This window comes from Phyllostomus discolor, chromosome 4 (assembly GCF_004126475.2).
Source record: "Phyllostomus discolor isolate MPI-MPIP mPhyDis1 chromosome 4, mPhyDis1.pri.v3, whole genome shotgun sequence".
Classification (NCBI taxonomy): Eukaryota; Metazoa; Chordata; class Mammalia; order Chiroptera; family Phyllostomidae; genus Phyllostomus; species Phyllostomus discolor.
The window spans coordinates 166329563-166353661 of record NC_040906.2 but is presented as its reverse complement, the minus strand read 5'-3'; the positions used below and the strand labels follow the sequence as shown (position 1 = coordinate 166353661).

General features: G+C 37.3%; 1 protein-coding gene across 2 annotated transcripts in view; it reads right to left on the bottom strand.

Moving 5' to 3' along the window:
• Positions 1–24099, bottom strand: part of AFG1L (AFG1 like ATPase) — a 196291-nt gene that overhangs the window by 102311 nt on the left and 69881 nt on the right. For both annotated transcript variants that reach the window (XM_028510644.2, XM_028510643.2), the window contains exons 6-7: positions 22977–23076; positions 1705–1763 (exon numbers count right to left, since the gene is read on the bottom strand). In XM_028510644.2, the coding sequence (XP_028366445.1) occupies positions 1705–1763; positions 22977–23076 (159 nt within the window). The remainder of the gene's footprint in view (positions 1–1704; positions 1764–22976; positions 23077–24099) is intronic.

The following is a 24099-nucleotide window of genomic DNA, read 5'->3' as shown; positions in this document are numbered from 1 at the left end:
ACAAAAGAAAAGATGCTCAATGTCACTAATCATAAGAGAAATGCAAATTAAAACCACAATGAAATATCACCTCACACCTGTCAGAATGACTATTATCAATAAACCAATAAACAACAACAGTTGGCAAGGATGTGGAGAAAAGGAACCCTACTGCACTGTTGATGGGAATGCTGATTGGTGCTGCCACTGTAGAAAGCCATATCGAGTTACCTCAAAAATTAAAAATGGAACTGCCTCATGACCCAGTGATTCCACTTTTGGGAATATATCCAAAGAAACCCATAACACTAATTCAAAAGAATATAAGCACCCCAATGTTCATTGCCACGTTATTTACAATAGCCAAGATTTGGAAGCAGCCCAAGTGCCCATCAGTAGATGAGCAGATAAAAAAAACTGTGGTACATTTACTCAGCTGTACAAAAGAAAAAAATCTTACCTTTTGCAAAAGCATGGATAGATCTGGAGAATAATACACTAAATAAAATAAGCCAGTCAGAGACAGACAAATACCATACAATTTCACTTATATGTGGAATCTAATGAATAAAATAAACAAAACAGAAATAGATTCATAGATAAAAAGAACAAACTTACAACTGTCAGAAGGAAGGGGATTGGGGGTACTGGGTGAAAAATGTGAAGGGATTAAGAAAAAAAAACTCATAGCCCTGACTGGTGTGGCTAGATGGACTGAGGGCCGGCCTGCAGACCAAAAGATTGATAGTTTAATTCCCAATCAGGGCATATGCCTGGGTTGCAGGCCCAGTCCCAAACTGGGGGCATGTGAGAGGCAACCAATCCATGTTTCTCTCCCTCCCTTTCACCTTCCTTTCCCTTCTCTCTAAAAAAAACAAAAAATTTAATAACAGTGGTATGGTGATTACCAGAGGGAAAAAGATGTGGCTGAGGAGAGGAGAAGAGGGCAAAGGGGGAATAAATGGTGATGAAAGGGGACTTGGCTCTCAGGTAGTTAGAGTAGTGAACACATAATATTACATACAGAGGATTTATTATATATTTGTACATCTGAAGCCTATATACTTCATTAACCAATGTCACCCCAATAATTCAATTAAAAAATAAAGTAAAATGTGGAAATGTTAAATAATCATGTAAAAATACTTAAATTAACAGTGAAAAGGGAGGCCATTTTATTCTTAATCATACTGTAATGAAGGCTATTTTCAAATCTGCAGTGATGATACACACAAATATTTAAACTATTATGTGCCTCAACTTGACATAATTTCATGGTAACTTGATGGCAATTACATTTAAATAATATTAGAATATTTCTGTAATAATGTTACTTTAGAATAACAACTTTAATAGTTAGGAAAACATGTTAATGTCCATTAACCTGAAGGAAACAGGAATATTAGCCATTTTCTCAGAAATCAATGCATAAGTCTAAATATTCCACTATAATATTTATGAACAGGCCTCAAATTAAAATTTATAAAATGCAAACTATCAAATGTTTCAGTTGGATAACAATTTAGTCTGTTTTTGTAGTTTTTCCTGTGTACACATTAATGAACACTATACAGAAAAGATTATTTTCTCTTTTAGTATGTTTGACTACTACTACCCAAAACATCTAAAAATTTTGCTTGAATGCCATACCACAGTAATCTTATAAAAGCCCTCAATTATCAATCAATACGACATCAGTCAGTGAACACAAGCGATTTGCCTCACCTTCAGGACAGCTATGAATGGTACAAAGTTAGCTCTTTGGAGTCCGTTTTTATAGAGATCTGAAAGGAAAAAATTAGTATTAGCTTTTTACTCAGTCTAAATCATAATGTTAGCTTATATTTTAACCTGGCAAATAAAACTTTCTACTGATAAAAAAAACAAAGGATCATGAATAAGAGGAAAAAAATAACTAAAACCGATTTCTATTCTGGTACTACAGAAAATTCATTATATTCTTAATAAAAAAAACATTAACAATCACAGAAAAATCAAAGGTCATTCAACCAAATTAGCTTTAAATGGTAATTAAAAGCAATAATATTTATATTATTTTTTTATATTAGGCTTTTAAGAAAACCCATCAATAGATAGAACTGTGTGTATTTGCATCAAAATTATATATTTCACAATAAGGTGAGAGACATTGAGGCCGATTTGCTTTAAAAGAAATTATCTAAAAATCAAAACTCTATTCTTAAGGACTATATGTTTAATGCAATTATATATCATAAACAGTATTTTATTGCCTTACAGTGATGTTTTACATATATGTATATGTCACAGTGTATGTTCATACACATACAAACACATACATATACACATATATTGCCAAGAGGAAACAAGTGGAAAGAAGCAACAAATTTTAAGCTTTGCATATTTTTTCCTTTAAAATGGAGATGGAATATTTTTTCAAGAGGTTGAAATTTTATTACATGCAAAACATTCCATTTAAAGGTTAACTCTATAAAGTAATGAGATTTTTAAAATAAAAGTATTTATAAAAATAGGAACCGTAAAAAGTTTTCTAAATAATAAAAAACACAAATTTACTTATGTGTCTCATATTTTTCTTAAAGTATTGGATTATGGGATCCTTATGCATTCCTTTGTTTAGAGAAAATTTGATAACTAAGAAAGACTTCAACTGCCACATTTACTTATGGAAATAAAATATGGTCATTAGGAAACATTTATTCTCTTTAGAAAAATATTCATCATAACATCATTATAGTGAGGAAAGTATTTGCATAAGCTCTGGTTAATTAAGGACTAGAGGCTTTAAAGCAGTTACATTGAAAATTTTTACTTAGGGATATTATAAAAGGTAATAATGCTGACCAGGCTGTAAGGATTTCAAATTCAAAATGAGATCTTTTCTTTCTTATTAGCAGTAACTTGAATAATTAAAAGAAGTTTAAAGTTACATATTTTCATATCTTCCATAATTACCAAGTTGCTGGGAAAGAAAAGCACTGCTATGTGAGAGGAGTTGACAGCCATGATTGCCAGTAAAGGGTAAAAATTGAGAATAAAATAATTTTAAAATCACAATGTTTATAGCAGCTTTATTCATAATAGCTAAAAACTGCAATTTTGTTTGTTAGACAAAAACTGGATAGCAATCCAAAAGTCCATCATTAGGTAGATGGATAAACAGACTGTGACATATTTATAAAATGAACTACAACTCAGCAATAAGAAAATAAACTATTCATACACACACTCAAAGATGAATCTCAAAATAATTATGCAGAGTAAAAGATGCCAGGCCAAAAAAACATGAGAACATACTGTGTGATTCCATTTATATAAAACTCTAGGAAAAAAGCCAACTAATCTAGAGTGACAAAAAGCAAATCAGTGGCTACCTGGAAAAGAGGGATGTGGGCCATGGATGGCAGGGAGAGATAAAGAAAGAGATGAGAAAAGTTTGGGGTGTGATGGAAATGTTCATTTTATATTTTTTTAAATTTTATTTATTTTCAGAGAGAGAGGAAAGGAAGGAGGTACAGAGGGAGAGAAACATCAATCAGTTGCCTCTCGCATGCCTCCAACTGGAGACCTGGCCTGCAACCCAGGCATGTGCCCTGACTGGGAATCGAACCTATGAACTTTCAGTTCACAGGCTGGCATTCAATCCACTGAGCTGCACCAGGAGGGCTGAAATGTTCACTATATTGATTGTGGTAGGTAATGATTTCACAGGTATATACATATGTTAATATTTTCAAAATTGCATCCTCTAAATATGTGCTATTTATTGTATGTCAATTATGACTCAATACGTTTTTTGAAAATTTATTGGGGAAAAACAGAATTAAAACTAAGATATTACACCAATGAAAGTTTGTCTATGTTAAAGGTAACCTTTAGTCTTACTCATGGAGTTTTTTTTATGGATATATGTCTCTGAGATGTAATGTAACAAGCATGCAACTTTTAGTTGGCTAATGGCAGAGACAGATGTAAAGGCCAACTGGTAATATTTTTTTTTAATCCTCACCTGAGGACATGCTTATTGATTTTAGAGAAGGGGAAGAGAGGGAGAGAGAGAGAGAGAGAGAAACTTCAATGTGAGATGAGAAAGAAACATCGATAGGTTGCCTCTGGTATGCACCCTAACTGGAGACAGAACCTGTAACCTAGGCATCTGCCCTAACCAGGAATCAAACCTGTGACCTTTCAGTCTGTGGGATGATGCCCAACCAAACTTCACTGGCCAGGGCCCACTTGCAGTATTCTTATTTAAAAGATTTCCACTCATCAGTTAAGTTAAATAAGAATAACAGTGCCCTTCTTTCTCTTTGCTGCATAGAATTCCATTGTGTAAAGGTACCATTGTTTTTTGATCCACTCATTTGCTGATGGGCACTTAGGTTGCTTCCAGCACTTGGCTATTGTAAATTGTGCTGCTATGAACACTGGGGTGCATAGGTTCTTTTGGATTGGTGTTTCAGGGCTCTTAAGGTATAATCCCAGCAGTGGAATTGCTGGGTCACAAGGCAGTTCCATTTTTAGTTTTCTGAGGAAATTCCATACTGTTTTCCACAGTGGCTGCACCAGTCTGCATTCCCACCAACAGTGTACTAGGGTTCCCTTTTCTCTGCATCCTCTCCAACACTTGTTTGTTGATTTGCTTATGTTGGCCATTCTGACCAGTATGAGGTGGTATCTCATTGTGGATTTAATTTGCATCTCCCTGATGGCTAGTGATGCTGAGCATCTTTTCATATGTCTCTGGGCCCTCTGTATGTCCTCCTTGGAGAAGTGTCTGTTCAAGTCTTTTGCCCATTTTTTAACTGGGTTTTTTGTCTTCCTGGAGTGGAATAGTGTGAGTTCTTTATATATTTTGGAGATCAAACAAACCCTTGTCCGAGGTATCATTGGCAAATATGTTTTCCCAAATAGTTGGTTCTCTTTTCATTTTAATGCAACAGCGTGAATGGAACTGGAGGCATTATGCTAAGTGAAATAAGCCAGGCAGTGAGGGACAAATACCATATGATCTCACCTTTAACTGGAACATAATCAACAAAAGAAAAAACAAACAAAATATAACCAGAGACATTGAAATTAAGAACAATCTGACAATAGCCAGAGCGGAGGGGGAGGGGACAGTAGGGAGAAGGGTTTTCAGGAACTACTATAAAGGACACATGGACAAAACCAAGGGGGAGGGTGGAAGCAAGGGAGGGAGGTGGGTTTGGCTGGGGTTGGGGGGAGTGGTGGGGAGAAAATGCAGACAACTGTAATTGAACAGCAATAAAGAAATTTTTAAAAAAAGAATAACAATGCTTTTAAGTCTCTAAGATTTTGTTTTTAAAGGGCTAACTTTTAAAAGAAAAATCAGCCTTTACAAGGATCTATAATTCGGCCGTTATGCCCAGAGAAGTATTTTCTAAACAAAATTCTAAACCGAATTCATCTTAAAAACCTTTAGGATTTTATAGGACACTTAAGTGAAAAGGACTGTACTCATTAAATTGAAGAGTTTTTTGCAATTCAAATAATATGGTAATTATCAATGCAATAGATCCATTTCCTGAAATGTTATTTAGCTAACAAAATTTTTAATATTTGTTTAATATTATTTTTCTTAGAAATAAAGATCTTATAATATGTTTATATCAACATTTGTCATTATTTACTGTATGCTATTTTAAAATTCAGCATAAGTTCTTGACCACAGTTTTTTAATGCTCTCTGAACAGAGCTAAAGGAGCTCCTGGTATATATACGATAGAATAGTGAAATTATGGAACATTCAGTTTTTGAGCTGGGTATAAGGACCTCTACATTTGCCACAGTGAATAACTACAATAATACTTACAGATGAAATACATGCAAAGAGGATTTTTTATTTAATCTTTATTGTATTTTTTTCCATTATCATTTAGTCTCCTGATGCTCCCGTCCCCACAGCAATCACTACATTGTTGTCCATGAGTCCTTTTTCCTTTTTTGCTCAGTCACGAAGAGGATTTTTAAAGTAATTACAAGGGTCTACAGAAATACTTTGGAAATGCATATGGATATATAGATATTTTCCTTAAAAATCCAAGTGTCAAAACCATCAGGGTGAAATAAATGCTTATTTATAAAAATACTTATCAGTTTAGAGTAAGGAAAACATTTCAGACAGGCAAGGAAAAGGAGTTTCCCTATAAATGAATACAAAATAATTATACACCTTCATGAACCAGTTTGATTTATCCTTCCAGAGATTGTTCTTTTATAGAAGATATAGACATACAGATGGTCAATAGACATACAAAAAGATGCTCAATGTCACTAATCATCAGAGAAATGCAAATTAAAACCACAATGAAATATCATCTCACACCAGTCAGAACAGCTGTCATCAATAGATCAACAAACAACAAGTGCTGGTGAGGATGTAGAAAAAGGAAAACCCTTTTGCACTGTTGGTGGGAATGCAGACTGGTGCAGCCACTGTGGGAAGCAGTATGGAGATACCTCAAAAAATTAAAAATGGACCTGCCTTTTCATCCAGCAATCCCACTTCTGGGAATATATCCAAAGGAACCCAAAACACTAATTCAAAAGAACATAAGCACCCCTATGTGCATTGCAGTGTTATTTACCATCACCAAGATATGGAAGTAGCCCAAGTGTCCATTAGTAGATGAGTGGATAAAGCAACTATGAGACATTTACATGATGGAATACTACTTGGTTGTAAAAAGGAAGAAAATTTTACCCTTTGTGACAGTGTGGATCAACCTGGAAAACATGCTGAGTGAAATAAGCCAGTCAGAGAAATATACCAGATGATTTCACTCATATGTGGAATCTAATGAGAAAACTGAACTAACAAGGAAAAATGGGAACAGACTCATAAACGGAGAGCAGATGACAGCCGGGAGGGGGTTAGGGAATAGAGGGATGGAGCAAAAAGGAAAAAGGACTCATGGACATGGACAACAATGTAGTGATTGCTGGGGGTACAAGGGGACTAAAAGGTAATAAAAAATACAGTAAAGACTAAATTTTAAATAAATAAATAAATAAATAAATAAACAAAATGGTACCTTAAGACCATTTAAGTAGTAATAGCTACTTAGCTTCTTTTTACAAAAATTAATTGGAGTTCAAACAGTATATTATTAAATGTGTAGATCATATATCTAATTAAATGCTCCCACTTGATGGTGCTTAGGTTTATATTCAGTTGAACATACATTTATAATTTCCTACTATATGTCTGAAGTAAATGATAAAGACAAAAGATAAATAATAATTAAAAGAAGGAACTAAGATTTACAGAATGCATCCTAGATAAAAAATGCTTTGTTGTTGAACTGATCTAAGGCTCAAAATTATTTTCCACAAACCATCTAATATTTGCGTACCTACAACCGTATTCCCTACCAGGCACACTGCAGCACCAGTCATTGCCCAGGAGTGCGGGATGCAGGCCCACTGCTGCCAGGAACTGAGGAAGGAAAGGCCGAGCCCAGCAAAAGCATGCTCGTGTGCGGCTGCGGGGACCAGCTATGCATGACTCAATTCAATCTGACATTAAGAAACCCATACTAACATTCATGTTGTTATTGTTTCTATGGTTTATATTTTTGCATCAACTTATTTTCTATCTTTATTTAAATTGTATCTTGATTTTTTTAGTTCATTTTGATCATCTCTACATGTTTTATAATGTTTAGTTTATTAACATTTAATATTTAGGTTTGTGGTTTTATTTGTTTTCTTTTTGTTCTTCTCTTTGTTTCCTGTTCTTTTCCTACCTAGTTTGAATTACTTGAATATATTTTAAAATTCCTTTTCAATTTGTCAATTAGCCTTATCTTATTTTAGTTGTTCTAAGGATTACAATGTACATCCTTAACTTTTCATTTGCTTGGAATTAATATCATACCACTTTACAAAAGTAATGTAGATACCTTATATCCATATAAGTCCAGCTAGACTCTTCACTTAATGCTATAGGTGTCATATGCATCATACCTATATACATAATCCCCATAAGACAATGTTCTAATGTCACATAAAACAATCATTTCTATTTTTAAAAAATTAAGAGGAAATACTGGTTGTTTATATTTATCCTAGTATTTACCATTTCTGCTGTTCTTTATTTCTTTTTGAGGATTCAAGTGTATATTTGCTGTCACTTCCTTTCTACCTAAAGAACTTCTTTTAGAATATCTTATAGTGACTTCTGGTCAAGATGGAGGCATAGCTAGGCACACTTTGCCTCCTTGCTCAACCATGGAGAAATACAACCAGATCTCAAAAACAAGTAACACCTAGAACCAACAGAAAATCGAGCTGTAGAGAAGTTTGACAACCAAGGGTTTAAAGAAGCCACATTCATACAGAAGGGTTGGAGGGGCAGAGTTGCAAAGATGGGGCAGAGAGGGGTGTGGTGCTGACAAGCAGCAGCAATGGTGGCAGCAGAATGGAAAGTCCCACATTCACGCAGTGGATAAAAATCAGGAGGGATACCCTAGGAGCTGGCAATCCCAGCCCCAAGCCAGACTACACTGCCCAGGGTTCCAGCACCAGGAAGATAAACCCCCATTACCTCTGACAATAAAAATCAGTGGGGGCAGGGGAAGCAGAAGAAATTGCAGGATTTTTGCCATTTAAAGGACCTGCGTGGTCTCAGAATCTATGCAAACCCCAGGGCATTCATTAGCTGGAGGGGGCCATCACATACAGGAAGTGGGTAAAGTGACTGGAAATGGGGCAAGTGCCAGGCGGACCTCTGGAGGGCAGGCAGTGGCAATGTCCCCTCTCTGCCCACCCTGACACAAGTGCAGCCACAGTGAAGCAGGTTGCTCTGCCCTAGCCATTACCTAAGGTTTTGCCCAACACAATTTAGAAGTGGACATACTAAGACAGGGAGTAAAAACACCTCTACCTAATACACAGAAACAAACACTGGGAAGCTGCCAAATTGAGGGGGCAAAGAAATGAAAGAACAGAATAAAACCCCAGAAAAAAGAACTAAACAAAATGAAGATAACCAGCCTATCAGATGCAGAATTCAAAAGACTGGTGATCAGGATGCTCAGAGAATTCACTGAGTGTGGCAAAAAAATAAAGGGAGAAATGAAGGTTAAACAAAGTGAAATAAAGGAAAATATACAGAGAACCAACAGTGAAGGGAAGGAACCTGGGACTGAAATCAACGATTTGGAACAAAAGGAAGAAATAAACATTCAACCAGAACAGAAAGAAAAAACAAGAACTTAAAACAAACAAGAGGCGGCTTAGGAACTTCCGAGACAACTTTAAATGACCGAACAACGGAACTATAGGGATGCCAGAAGTTGAAGAGGAAGAGCAAGAAATTGAAAACTTATTTGAAAAAATAGTGAAATAAAACTTCCCTAATTTGGTAAAAGAAATAGACATGGAAGTCCAGGAAGCACAAAAAGTCCCCAACAAGTTGGACCCAAAGAGGACCACACCAAGACACATCATAATTAAAATACCAAAGGTTAAAGATAAAGAGAGAATCTTAAAAGTAGCAAGACAAAAGCAGAGAGTTACCTACAAAGGAGTTCCCATAAGACTATCAGCTGATTTCTCAAAAGAAACCTTGTAGGCAAGAAAGAACTGGCAAGAAGTATTCAAAGTGATGAAAACGAAGGACCTACACCCTAGATTACCCTATCCAGCAAAGCTATCATTTAGAATGGAAGGGCAGATAAAATGCTTCCTAGATAAGGTCAAGTTAAAGGAGGCCATCACCAAGTCCTTACATGTAATGTTAAAGGGACTTATTTTAGAAAAAGAAGATCAAAACTATGAACAATAAAATAACAAACTCACAATTATCAACAACTGAATCTATAAAACAAAAAAACAAACTAAACAAACAACCAGAACAGGAACGGAATCATAGACATAAAGATCATTTGGAGGGTTATCAGCTAGGAGGATGAATGGGGAGAATGGGGGAAATGGCGCAGAGATTAAGAAGTATAAATGGTGGGTATAAAACAGATGGGGGGGATGTCAAGAATAGTACAGGAAAGGGAGAAGCCAAAGAACTTACATGCACAACCCATGAACATGAACTAAGGGGGCAGAAATTGTCAGAGGCAAGAGGGGGTACTGGGCAGAGAGGAACAAAGGGGGAAAATTGGGACAACTGTAAGAGCATGATTGATTAAATATACTTTTAAAAAAACATCTCGTAGTGCAGGTCTGAGGTGATGAATTCTTTTAATTTTCTTTGATCTCAGGTCTTTATTTTGTCTTCATTCTTGAAGGAAATTTTCATTGGATGTAAAATTCTGGGTTGACAATTTCCCCCCCGCCCCAAATTTTAAAGATGTTTTTACACTGTCTCTGGCTTCCATATTTTTTAAAGGAAGTCATCAAAATCTAATCATTGTTTCCCATTAATTAACATGTTACTTTGCTCAGGTTGCTTTCTAGATTTTCTCTTTACCTTGAGTTTCTGGCAATTTTACTACAATGCACCTAAGCAAGGTTTTCTTGTATTTATTCTGCTTGAAGTTCATTGAGCCTCTTGGATCTGTAAATTTATGTCTTCTCCCAGATTGGAAAAATTTCAGTCATTATTTCTTCAGAAGTTTTTGTACCCCGTTATCTCTCCTTGCCTTCTGGGATTCCAATGAGAAATATGTGAGAATGCTTGTTATGGTTCTACAAATTGTTAAGGATGTGTTTCTTTTCTTCTGTCATCTTCTCTCTCTTCTTCACATTGAATAACTTCAGGCTCTCTGGCTTCTTGCTCTGTTATCTCCATCCTGCTACAAAGCTTATCAAGTGAACTTTCATTGAAGATACTGCCTTTTTTAGTTCTAGAATTTAAATTTGGGTTTTTTCTTGATTTCTATTTCTCTGCTGAGAATTTCCTATCTTTTCATTCACTGGGAACATATTTTCTTTACCCCATTTCCCCAACAATTATAGTTACCATTATTTCTTTAAAGTTCTTGTCTGCTGATTCCAATACATGAGTCATATTGGGGTTGGTTTCTGTTCATTGTTTTTTCTCTTGAGGATACATCCTATTTTTCTCATTCTTCACTTAGGTATTATATACTGGACCTTCTGGATTCTGTTTGATTTCCTGAAGAGTGTTAATATTTCTGTTTTAGCAGGAAATTTCCCTGATTGGACTCAAACTACAAACTCAAATCTCAGATCAGTACCCTTAGGTGGCTTGTAGTCTACACTATAAACATATGGGTCAGTGATCAGTCAGAGATTTGGTCAGGATTTATACACAGAACTTTGAATTATATCCATCTAGTTCTCCCTGGGATTCACTTCTCATTTGTAAGCAGTAGTGCTTGCCCCAAACTCTGACAGATGGATGAGCCAGATGAATGGAAGTTTTCAATGATAATTCCATACACCTAATGTGGCACTAACTTTACCTGCCCTAAAGATAACAGCCATTTAAAGAACAGGAAATTCTCTCCATTTTGGACACACTTTCAAATTCTGTCTCCCTTCTAGAATGTAACTGCCTTTTTCTATTCTCTAGTACTTTCATATGTTATAAATTTTGTCCAAAATTTATTATTGCTGTCTGTAGGAAGGCCATTCAGCTAGGAGCTTACTCACACATACCAGAAGTTTTACATTCTAATAGAGGAATTTAACCCATTTATATTTACTGTCACTGACATACCTGATCTTGTTTCATGCTTTCTATTCATACATTTTGCTGTTTCTTCTGTTTTCTAACTTTTGCTGTAAGAAATATTTTTCATTGATCTTTTGGGTTTTTTCCTAGTAATTTAAAAAGTAGTAGGCATGCCCTGACTGGTGTGGCTCACATGCCTGTCTGTGAATCAAAGGGTCACCAGTTCAATTCCTCATCAGGGCACATGCCTGGGTTGCAGGCCAGGTCGCCAGTAGGGAGCATGCATAAGCCAAACACACGTTGATGTTTCTCTCCCTCTCTTTCTCCCTCCCTTCCCCTCTCTCTAAAACTAAATAAATACAATCTTTTAAAAAAAGTAGTAAGCATATCTTAAATTCTAAAGTACTTTGCTGTATATTTCCCTAGTCCCTAGTGCCACAAATGATGACACTGTCACTCAGTATTTGTAAACTCTCTGTCCAAGGGGAACAAAGTTTGCAAATATATAAGCAAGCACTAACTGCAAATATTTATTTACATTTTTCTTTTTAGCACTTTGCATTTTACTATCAAAGAGGCATAGTCATTTTAACTTATATATTTCACTTGCCATAAAAATGTGTTCTTATTTTTGATTGAATAAGTTCTTAAATTTAATTATTAATTTCGCTTTTACATTAATTTAATCTAATAGTCTGTTATTAATTTACTGTTAGGATCTCCATAAACTTAACTTGTATACTATTTTTCCTATTAGAATATCAGCCCTGGCTGGCATAGCTCAGTGGATAGAGTGTGGGCTGTGAACCAAAGTGTCGCAGGTTTGATTCCCAGCCAGGGTACATGCCTGGGTTGCAGGCCATGACCCTCAGCAACCGCACATTGATGTTTCTCTCTCTCTATCTCCTTCCCCTCCCTCTCTAAAAATAAATAAGTGAAATCTTAAAAAAAAAATCATGGGATTAACAAATCTTGTTTCAGAACCTAAGAATATATGAAGAATATATAATTGTGCTAATCATATGTGTATGAGTTTTTAATTGTGGATTTTTATTTCTGGCTCTTCTAATGACCTCACAATATAATCTTTCAAAAGTAAAAATAGGTCTGTGTATATACCATATAAAGTATTTACATAAATGACATAATTGCTAAATAAATCATTTACTTGAGATTTTATTTAAAAAATTGAATACAAACTATCTCTAGATATATTTCATCTGAAAAGTTGCCAGCAATTTCCCATTCTGGATGGGAAATTTTTGCTTTCTTCACTCTCCATATGGATCTGATACAAGATCCTTTCTAATTCAAGTTAAAGGGCCTTAAGCAGATTATCCTAGAAAATGTAAAATAGTAGCACTACAAATGTTGTGGTAGAGAGGTTGTTTAAGATATACTAAACATATTTTGAGTTTCCAGGAAAGTAAGAAAATCCTTAGAGCCCACCAAACAAAGAAGCTGGAAACTCAAGGAGTCATCATGAGCTGACCCTGGTGTGGGGTTTTAACAAACATGGTGTACACAGGTCGAGGCCATGGACGCAAGCAAGGCAGGAATCAGAATTTAGGACTAGAAAAAAACAGGGACATACAGGCAGTCACTCTCTGGTGCCTTACTCCCTTCACCCTCTCAAGTAGTGCTTCCCTTTCTTCTCTTCTGCAGGACTCTCCAAGGCCAACTCCCACCACACCTGTTTTCTCTTCTACATTTCTAAATTCTGATGCTGCTTTTACTTGCTTGTCAATTTTTGTCTATTAAAATTATGTATTACTTAATGTTTGTAATCATTTTCTATTAAATTTAATAATTTATTTGTTTATAAATTGATTAAATTTAATAATTTGTTTACAAATTGACAAGTTATTAGCAGATAAAAGATTAGGGTATGATTGTTAACCTCCATCAACAATAACCCCCATTCTTCTCCATGAAATTGACTCAATAAAACTAGAAATGGAGGGAATGAGATGAATGAATTGTTAAAAATTCAAACGGAGATGCTAAAGGATTAGTGGAGGAAGAAAAAAATGCATGCACTTCTGTTACTGTTAGTAGGGGAAGGAGGTTCCTACTGCTTGCCACCTACTAAGCAAATCCCCAAAGCTAGAATACAGTTGAAAAAGAAAAAAAGGAATCTTTTATGTAATGGCAAGTTTCTGTCTAAAATATCTGGCTAACGACAGTGAGGGGGAAGGAAAAGTCAAAGTATGACATCAAAAATAGCTATTTAAATATCTGTCATTACAACTACTACATAGGTTCAAGACTGAAAACAACACAAGAACAAAAATCTGTTCAGAAGGCTATTATCACCAAGGTCTTTGGAAATAGTGTCAAGTTTCTGCCTCAAAGCCTATTCCTCTAAGACACCCAAAGAAAAACCACCCTGTCACCCACCCTCTGTCAGCTTGGTTCAAGGTTGCATCAGGATCCTCTTTTCCAACCCAAAGTATCATAAATGTAGGTGGCGTAGCTGGTCTCCAGTCACTGTCCAGATCAAGCGTCTTTTGGAGTCTGTGCCCCCAAGCCTCTGCTCACAGGCCTGCACTGGCTGCCACTGTTGGCAGGCCCACTGACAACCACCGACACAGCCCCCATGGGTGTGGGGGGAGAACCAACTGACCTTTTTGCTTTCTTCATTGTCCCTTTCAAAAGTGCTCTCCCAGAATCCCATGCATGTCAGAAAGCCAGTGGGAGTGTCCAGCTTTCCAACTAATGAGGGCCAGTGTTGGCCACATTTGCCTTTGCTCCTCTTGGGGCAGCCATGTTCAGCAAGAAAGTCACTCATGTGCAGTTCAAACCCCTCACCCACTGAGTGGGGGGTTGTCCATCATTACATTCCACATTGGTCAATATCTTCTGGACCTCTTAACCTGCAATTTTTTCTGTTTTTATTGAACAACAGGCACCACCACCTTCCCAGATGTATAAGCCAGAAATTTAGAAACTATCCTTTTCCATTTCAATATCTAACCTAGATGGAAGTGGCAGGGTACTCGGGATCGATAACAAGTTAATATCAGCAGTGCCAAAGCTAAGTGCCACCACGCAGCCAGCGTTGTGCAGCCTGCAGCATCTGCATCCTGAGTCCAGACCATCACTGATGGCTGCTGCATAGGATTTCACAACCACCGGCCCTTCCTGAACAGGCTGCTTTGGTCTGTGGGCATCCTGCTCCACATCTCTGTGTTGCTGGGCACTGCCCTGTCAGCCCTGCTGCAGCCCACATGCCCCTCCACCCCGGATGCCCCCTCCTCTGCCCTGGCTGACAGGCTAGGGACCCTGCTGCTCTGCAGGATGCTGCTCTTTTGGAACCAGACCACGTGGGATGGGCTCCAAGCCAGCACTTGGACACCATGGGCCCCCCACCACAACCTGCAGGTAGTCCTGGGGCCCTGCTGGATTCTCATCTGGCTCTGGCCCTTCCTGACCTCTCAGTTGCCTGGGGACAGAATTACCTTCCAGCACACAGCTGTTGTGGGACTCATGGCTTCTGACTCCAGGAAGAACCAAAGCTGTACAGGGAGGGGAAGCAGGAAAGGAGGCTCATAACTCATTTCAGTCCCAACCCTAGCCTCAGGAGGAGGCCAGGTGATAATGTCTGCTTTCAGCAACTCCAGCCCTATCCTTGGCCTTGCCCCTTGAAAAGCTTGGACTCCTAGTATGTAGAGGTTGGGCACTTCGACTCTGCCTCTATCAGTGACCCACAAGTGCTCAGCCAGCCTAGCTGCCCCTTTGCCAGATTAATAAAATGGTCACTTGGTTCTTGGCCTCTTCCATCTTTGTGGGTTTCTGGTCCCTCACTATTGTCCAGGTTCTTCTGATCGTCATGTCTAGGAACCGCAAAATGTCTGAGAGGACAGGTCTCTGCCTCTTGTGGCCTTGGTGGGGTGGGGGCGGGGAACCAGCAGCCAAGGCAGCATGCAGTAACTCAGGGCATGAGAATCTAACCTTTTCCAGCTTCAGTGCTTTCTAGTTAGAAGCATTGCCACAACAATTTCATTGAATCTCCCTCCAGCTAGCCTGGTACACTGGGCAGCTCTTAGGTAGGTAAAAAAGCAAAGCTCTGAGAGCTGATGTGATAAGATCATTAGGTAGTTAATGGAGGAGTCAGGATTTGAACAAAGATCTTTTGTGTTTTCTCCTTCATCCTTGCACGGCTAGGGAGGACAGTGGGACAATAAAGGCAGAGTGTGGTGTGCAAGCATCTGTGCTGAGTGGCGCTACACTCCTCCTCTGAGGGCTCTGTAGGAGCTTCTTAAAACATTTTTATTTAAATATAGTAGCTACAGTTAAATGTAGCAGGTTTAACACATGCACTTATCTCTGCTTCCTCTTAAAATCTAAAGTTATAGTAAAGATATAAAGATATAAATTTACCAGGAGAAAAAAATAGGGAGACAGCAGTAAACCAAACAGCCTGGCATTTTGAAAGATGGAAAGTAAATGGGGACTCATTTACTCTCTTAGCAGAGAAGCAGAAGTTCAAATTAAGTGTTCCCAGAAGAAGGTCCAAGAGGCAGCCAAATGGTGCCCCAGAACCCTGGAGAGGCTCAGGAATTTCACCAGCACCATGGAGAACAAGGTTTAGGGGGCTGACACTAGGAACTAATCCAAAGTCTATGAGGGGCAGATAGGTTGCCCCTTCCCCCAGGACTCACCCTAAGCCTTTCAGCCAAGCAGCTATCCCTCTGGGGTGGAGGTGGGGCTATTCCAAAAACATCGGGGTCTCAGGGGCACTGGAGAGAGTAGGGGTAAGGGGTTGGACCAAAAATAGGGTTAAGTGAAAGTCTGCAGATGCTGCTTGGGTGGTGGGTCCTCCAGTGACATGGCAGGTTTGTCCCCCAGGAACCCTCAGAGAAGCCCACCCTACTGGCAGGTTCTGCCCAGGCCAAAAGGTTTGAGCTGCTACGATCTTTCTCCCCAAATGGCATGTTCTATTACTATTTTTTAACTGCACTGGGAACCTGGTGTGCCTGGCACTTTGTGTTGTACATGAGCATTGGCAGACTGCCTATTTCCTCCTCTACTTTACCCCTTGCCCTTGAGAATATCTTGTTGTTTTTTTTTTAATTAAATAGGAGATGAAAGAAGATATTTATAAAATAAAGAGAAACAACACCCTCCCACCCTCGCTTAAGAAATAGATACCAATTCCTTTGAGGTCTCTGCTGTGTCCATCCCTGGTGGAGGAAACACTGTTGTCTTAATCATTCCCTGGTTCTGCTTTGTAATTTCATTACATGTTTGTACTGATTTTGCATGTTTTTTAATTTTATTTAAAGGGAATCACACCACTTTTATACTTCTGTGACTTGCTTTTTCACTCAATATTATGTTTCTGAGATTTGTCCAAATTAATATGTGCAGCTATATCCTTGGAATATACAATTTATATTTTCTATTTTATCCCACTGGTTATTTTATCTACCACTGTGTTTAATCACCTAAGATCTACTCTTGGTCCTTGCTCTTCCATATAAATATTAGAATCAGCTTGTCAAGTTCCACCAGTTAAAAACCCCTTGAGATTGTCAGTAGAACTCTCTGAATCTATAGCTCAGTCAAATTTAATTTTCCAGTTCATGAATATGGTGTGTTTCTTCATTTCATCCTTTCATATATACATTTTTCTGATAGAAAAATCCAAGCTATAATCAGGTGTTATCCATTTAACTCTTAAATGTTGTTCAGATCCATCCTCTCCATATACATTATCATCCCTCTATAGGGTTGACATTGCAGGGTTTCTCAACCTCGGCATTACTGACATTTTTTGCTAGATAATTCTTTGTTTGGGGGAGAAATCCCATACATTATAGGATGTTTCGGCAGAATCCCTGACCTTTACCTACTGGATGCCAATAGCAGCATGCACCCCTTTGCCCAGCCTAGGTATGACAACGAAAATGTCTCAAACACTGTCAAACATCCCCTGGTGGGCAAAAGAAGCACCCAGTTGAGAATCACTGCCTTATACCAAGCTATCATCATTTCTTGTCCAGTGCACTTCAGGAGACACCCAATATGTCTCCCTGAACCCACCAATCACTGCACCCACCCCATAACCTGTCTCCACACTACAATCAGAGTGGTATTTCCAACTCCAATATTGTCAGTCCCTGCTTAAAGCACTTCAACGGCTTCTCATTCTTCTTAGAATAAAATGCAAAATGCTTATAAGTGCTTTACATGGTCTGGCCTGCACTTCTCCAGATGCATCTTGTGCCTCACTGCATCCTCCTTCCACTCCTTCCCTCCACTCCAGCCACACTGGCTACATGTCAGTTTCTCAAATGAACCATTCTCTCTTCAGCCATTGGTCTTTGCCTCGACCCTCTGCTAGGAAGTTTCTTTCCCTGCCTCTTGTAGCATTCCTAGAATAAGTGGGATTTTAAAAAATATAACCACCTATCTGGACTCTAGATTAAAATCTGTGACCTAAAAAAAGTTTAATGCATTATGATGATTGAAAAAGGGGACACTCTTTATCTGTGACAGCACAGATAAAGATTAGTGATGACCAACAAGGTGAAAAGATAAAGGACAATGTGTTAATGGAGTCACAAAACCTAGGTTCTAGATCCTATTCTGCTACTCACTATTCACAGAATTTGTTTTTTATTTATATACAATTTTTTGGGGGGTGCACAATCGTATCAGTTTAACATATGCAACTACCACCACAACCAGACATAAAACAGTTTCATCATCCCCAAAGATTCTCCTGTGTTGCCCCTTTGAAGTCAAACACCTCCCCGCTGATCCATTCTGTAACTTGTGGTTTTGCCTTTTCCTTCATCTATACTTAATCTCTGAGTTTTATTTCTACACCCATAAAATTATTTCTATTTCTATTTATGTGAACATATATTATCTGTATATATAGATATGCCATCTTCTTTATATATTATTTAAAATTATATTTATATTTATTTATATATAAAGATATGCCATCTTTATATTAACATATTCAATTTTTTATGATAATCATTTGTCTGCTGTGGCTAAAAATCCTGATGTAAGACAAGTGACTCTTCTATGGCTTATATTTAGACAAAGCTTTCTTTAAGTTTGTGGCTAATGACCAATTTTTACAATTCTGCATCTTAAAATTTCAGCCTTCTCCACAAGGGTGGCTCCACCTTGGATTTCTGCATGCTATGTTGTTGGTGAACCTGTAATTCTGTTCAATCCTACAAAGCTCTGAGCTCCAGAGTGGTCCCTAACCTCACCTTGCAGTTGTCAATCCCCGTTTTACCACACAGCAGAAGGTGGAGAGCCAACTAGAGACAACTGCAGTTTTCATTTCAACAGTCTTTGCTAAAGGGGAGCGGGCGGCAGGGCAGCATCCAAGCTTGTTCTAGTACCGTGCTATTTATGAACACAGCTTGTCACTGGATGTCTAAAGGCAATACTGATGGCACTATTAGGTAAACACGTCAGCTAGAGTAGCCTCACTCCCACCTAGATAGATGAAGCTCAGTGCCTTGGCTCATAGGGTTGCCACACCAGTAAATCACAAGAATTCTATACATAGCCTTATATAAATTTTAACAAGTGCAACTGACAAAATCATTCATAATTCTCTTATAGTATAACAAATCAGATATAACTACACTTCTTTGACTAACTGGATCTAAAAGTATTATTTAATTAGCTAATTAAGATCTCCCTAAAGTTAAATGGCACCTCCCTAAAAGCAAGATACTACAGGGGTCTCAACTTGGTCCTACTTTATTTACACATTTTCATTAATGAATGGCTAAAGACATAGAAGTATGACTACCAAGTTTATAAATGTCATAGCAGAAATAACTAAAAATAATTTGTTAAAATCATATTTCAAAAAGATATCAACATAAATCAGTTCAATGGAACAAGGTAGACAAACTAATATGCTGAAATGTAATAGGAAGAAAAATCAGCTACACAAAGAATGGGAGAGACCTAGTTTCACAGCAGTTCAAACAGTAGAATACGGGTGAATTAGAAGATTACAAATTCAGTATGTCGTCAATGTGACATGCTTATTTAAAACAAAACAACAGATTTTATGTTGCTCTTTTCAGTTTCAAGGATAAAGTCCAGATTACCAACTTTAATGATCAATTCTCCACCTCATTTTCAGCTCCTAGCAGCATGTTAACAAGGGTGATCAGCCCTCCTTTTTGTACCACTTTCCCTTTCCTGGCTTTACATTCTCTTGGTTCTCTTCCTGCCTCAGTAACTGCCTTTTCCAGCTTCCTTTAGGTGTCTCCCAAATTTCTATTTTCAGTGCAAACCTTTCCACTGAAATCCAAACACTTATATGCATCTGCCTTGCCATTACTACTTTCACCTCCCAACCCAAATCTGCTTCTCCTGCAGTCTTCACCATCTCTGTCCTTCCAACTACCCAGGCCAAAGCCTTCAGTCATATCCCTCCGCACCCTCCTCCACATGCACTACATTTATTCCATCAGTAAATCCTTTTGGCTCTGTCTACAAAATATATCCATAGTTTGACCACTCTAACCACATTCTCTGCTCCATCGGCTCACCTCAGGATGGCTGCAATCATCTCCTAAGTGGTCTCCTTACTTCCAACCTTGAAACGCCATCCCCAAAGTCTATTCTCAATACTGTAGCAAGAGAAATCCTTTGAAAATATGCATTTATTCAACACTCATTCAAAGGCTATTTACTGAAATCCATCTTGTGAAATCCACTGTTGTAGGTGCTTAGAATAGCCCAGGGCTATCTGTGAATAGCCCTGGCTGGCGTAGCTCAGTGGATTGAGCGTGGGCTGCGAACCAAAGTGTCGCAGGTTCGATTCCCAGTCAGGATACATTCCTGGGTCGCAGGCCATGACCCCCAGCAACCACACATTGATGTTTCTCTCTCTCTTCTCCCTCTCTTCCCTCTCTAAAAATAAATAAATAAAATCTTAAAAAAAAAAAGAATATATCTGTGAATAGAAGAAATAAAACTCAGTGCCCTCACAGAGCTTTTGCATTCTGGAAAGGAACAAAAAATAAAACTATAAATAAATAAATAAATAAATAAATAAATAAATAAATAATATGCTGGGTTTCCATAAGTGCCACAGGAAAAAAAATAGAGCAGATAAGGAAAGCAGTACCAAAAAACAGGGAAGGGTTATGGATTCAAATAAGGGGATAATTCGAGGCTTCATTGCCAAAGTAACTTTTCAGGAAAGACCTGATGGAAGTAAGGACTCAGCCTTACAGATATCTAGTGGAAGACCACACCAAGCAAAAGATGTTAACAATAAGAATGCATAAAATATTATTTTTGATTGACTGGCAGCTGGCCACATGATGACCTGAATAATATAAGATTTTAAACTTATTTTTATGTAAATATTACTTGTATTTTACTTTTGTCATTGTATTTTCTATTACAGTTAATCCCTTTCATATCTCCTCCCCCAGCAATCACCACACTGTTGTCCATGTCCATGAATCCTTTTTCCATTTTGCTCAGTCCCTCCACCCCCTAACCTCCCCACCCCCAACTGTCATCCTGCTCTCCATCTATAAGTCTGTCCCCATTTTCCTTGTTAGTTCAGTTTTCTCATTATATTCTACATGAGTGAGATCATATGGTAGTGCTTTTCTCTGACTGGCTTTTTTCACTTAGCTTAATGTTCTCTAGGTATATCCATACTGTCACAAAGGGTAAAATTTTCTTCTTTTTTTATAACCAAGTGGTATTGCATTGTGTAAATATCTCGCAGTTGCTTTATCCACTCATCTATTGATGGACACTTGGGCTACTTACATCTTGGCAATTATAAATTACACTGCAATGAACATAGGGGTGTTTACGTTCTTTAGAATTAATGTTTTGGGTTTCTTCAAATATATTCCCAGAAGTGGGATTGCTGGGTCAAAAGGCAGGTCCATTTTTAATTTTTTGAGGTATCTCCATACTGCTTTCCACAGTGGCTGCACCAGTCTGCATTCCCACCAACAGTGAAAAAAGTTTCCCTTTCTCCACATCCTTGTCATCATTTGCTATTTGTTGATTTATTGATGATGGCCATTCTGACAGGTGTGAGATGGTATCTCATTTGGTTTTAATTTGCATTTCTTTGATGATTAGTGATATTGAACATCTTTTCATAGGTCTCTTGACAATCTATATGTCCTCTTTGGAGAAGTGTCTGTTCAGGTCCATTTTTTAGTTGGATTATTTATTTTTTCTGATGTTGAGTTTTATAAGTTCTTTATAAGTCTGGATATTAACTCCTTCTCAGATGTATTGGAAAATATATTCTCCTATTCTGTGGGTTGTCTTTTTATTGTGTTGATGGTTTCTTTTGCTATGTAAAAAGATTTTAGTTTGATGTAGTCCATTTGCTTATTTTTTCTTTTGCCTGAGGATATATCATAAAAAAATATTGCTACAAGCAATGTCCAAGATTTTACTGCCTGTGTTTTCTTCTAGAATTTTTATGGTTTGGGGTCTAACATTTAAGTGTTTCATCCATTTTGAATTTATTCTTGTGTGTGGCATAAGAAGGTGGTTTAGTTTCATTTTTCTGCATGTATCTGTCCAATTTTCCCAACACCATTTTATTGAATAAACGATCTTTTGCCCATTGTATGTGCTTGCTTCCTCTGTCTATAAAGGTGTGGGTTTATTTCTGGGCTCTCTATTCTGTGCCATTGATCTATGTGTCTGTTTTTATGCCAGTACCATGCTGGTTTGATTATTATGGCCTTCTAGTATAGTTTCATATTAGGTAATGTGATTCTTCCAACTTTGTTCTTCTCAAGATCACTGTTGCTGTGTGGGGTTTTTTGTGGTTCCATATAAGTTTTTGAAATATTTGGTCTAGTTCTGTGAAATACATCATTGGTATCTTGACAGGGAGATTTTAAACATTTTTTTGTAAATATTACTTGTATTTTACTTCTTAAATAATTTCCTAATAAAACCACAAGTGCGTTTTAGAAATAATTAATGAAGTATTAGAAACTACTTATGCAAGTGAGCTTTAAGCCTTTTTTCTAAAATGTAATTAGAAGGTTTGCCTTCCATTTCATTGAGCTTCTTTTATGTCTCATAAAAAGCAGTTAGGAAGGCCTGCAATTTTTCCTATATAGGTAGGACTAATACTCAGAAAAAGAGCAAGTGCATCAAACACAGCAGATCACCTGGATCTAGTCTGCAAGGAATATAAACATTTTTCAAATACAAATACTGACTGGTTTTTCAGATTAAGTCCATTTTAAAACTAATGGTAAGCAAAGTCATCAGATTTGTTAACACAATAAAATAAGTACAAAGTTATGGATTTTTAAAAGTTTGTTAGTTCCCACTTAATTGAATGAGATTAGCACAACGGTTTGTTTTTTACCTTCCGGTGGCCTGTTGGATGTTGCCACAACGACGACCCCATTTTTGAACAGATTTTCAAAAAGCTGTTTCAGAATCATGGCATCAGCAATGTCAGTGACCTACGGACAACAACACATTTGTTTTATTTTAATTTCACTTCTGTTCTAACAAATTTGCTAATGGCTCTTTTTTTTTTTAAGAATGTAAGTGAATTCCAAGAGAAAAATTCTAATTATCATCATGAACAAAAGAGCAGATAATTAAAAGCACAAAAAAGTAGTAGTTTTTTTTAAACTTTACTCTGCTTTTTTGCAAGCCTATCATTTCTACAAAATTATCAAATGGTTCTTTATTAACTTCTTTTATAAACTACAGGTGGAAAGCATACATAATTGTCCTAAACATTTATGAAGTCTAATTAATTAGAACATGACCAACTCCTTCCTCCTACTCCTATCAAAACCCACCTCCTCAAAAAAAAAAAGAGAGAGAGAGAGAAAATACACAGACTGTAAGAGATTCCTAATACCTTTTTGGTAAAGGTCTCTCAAAAGGTGACTTTAAATGGTCATGGAACTTTAGAAATAAGGACAAGTAGCCAGTGAGACATAATCAGCTGCTGTTGAAAATAGAATGATATGACATAGATACTATTGTGCAATTGTTGCACAAAACAATTCAACAGATGGCCCATCACAAAAATAAGCAATTTCATTGTTCTTTTTAAGTGCCTTCTATTACTGTCCATGAATAATTAAAAGGCACTGCAGTCACTTCCAGCACAGCCAGCCTCTCCTAACCTTTGTAAACACAAATATTCCTTCTACAAAAAATAAAAATAAATAAAAAATAACAACTTACAAGAATGGTTAACACAGTACTTTAAAAAAAAAACAACTTCTAGCTCTGGCCTGGGTACTCTGTTGGTTAGAGCATCAGATACTACACCAAGGTTGTGGGTTTGATCCTGGTCAGGGTACATCAAGAATCAACCAATGAATGCATAAATAACCAGAACAACTATCTCTCTTTCTCTTTCTCTCTCACTCCTTCTCTCTTTCTCTCCCTCTCTCTCTAAAATCAATAAACAAAAATTTTTAAATGTTTTGACAAAATGAGAAATGCAGATAAAACTATTTAAA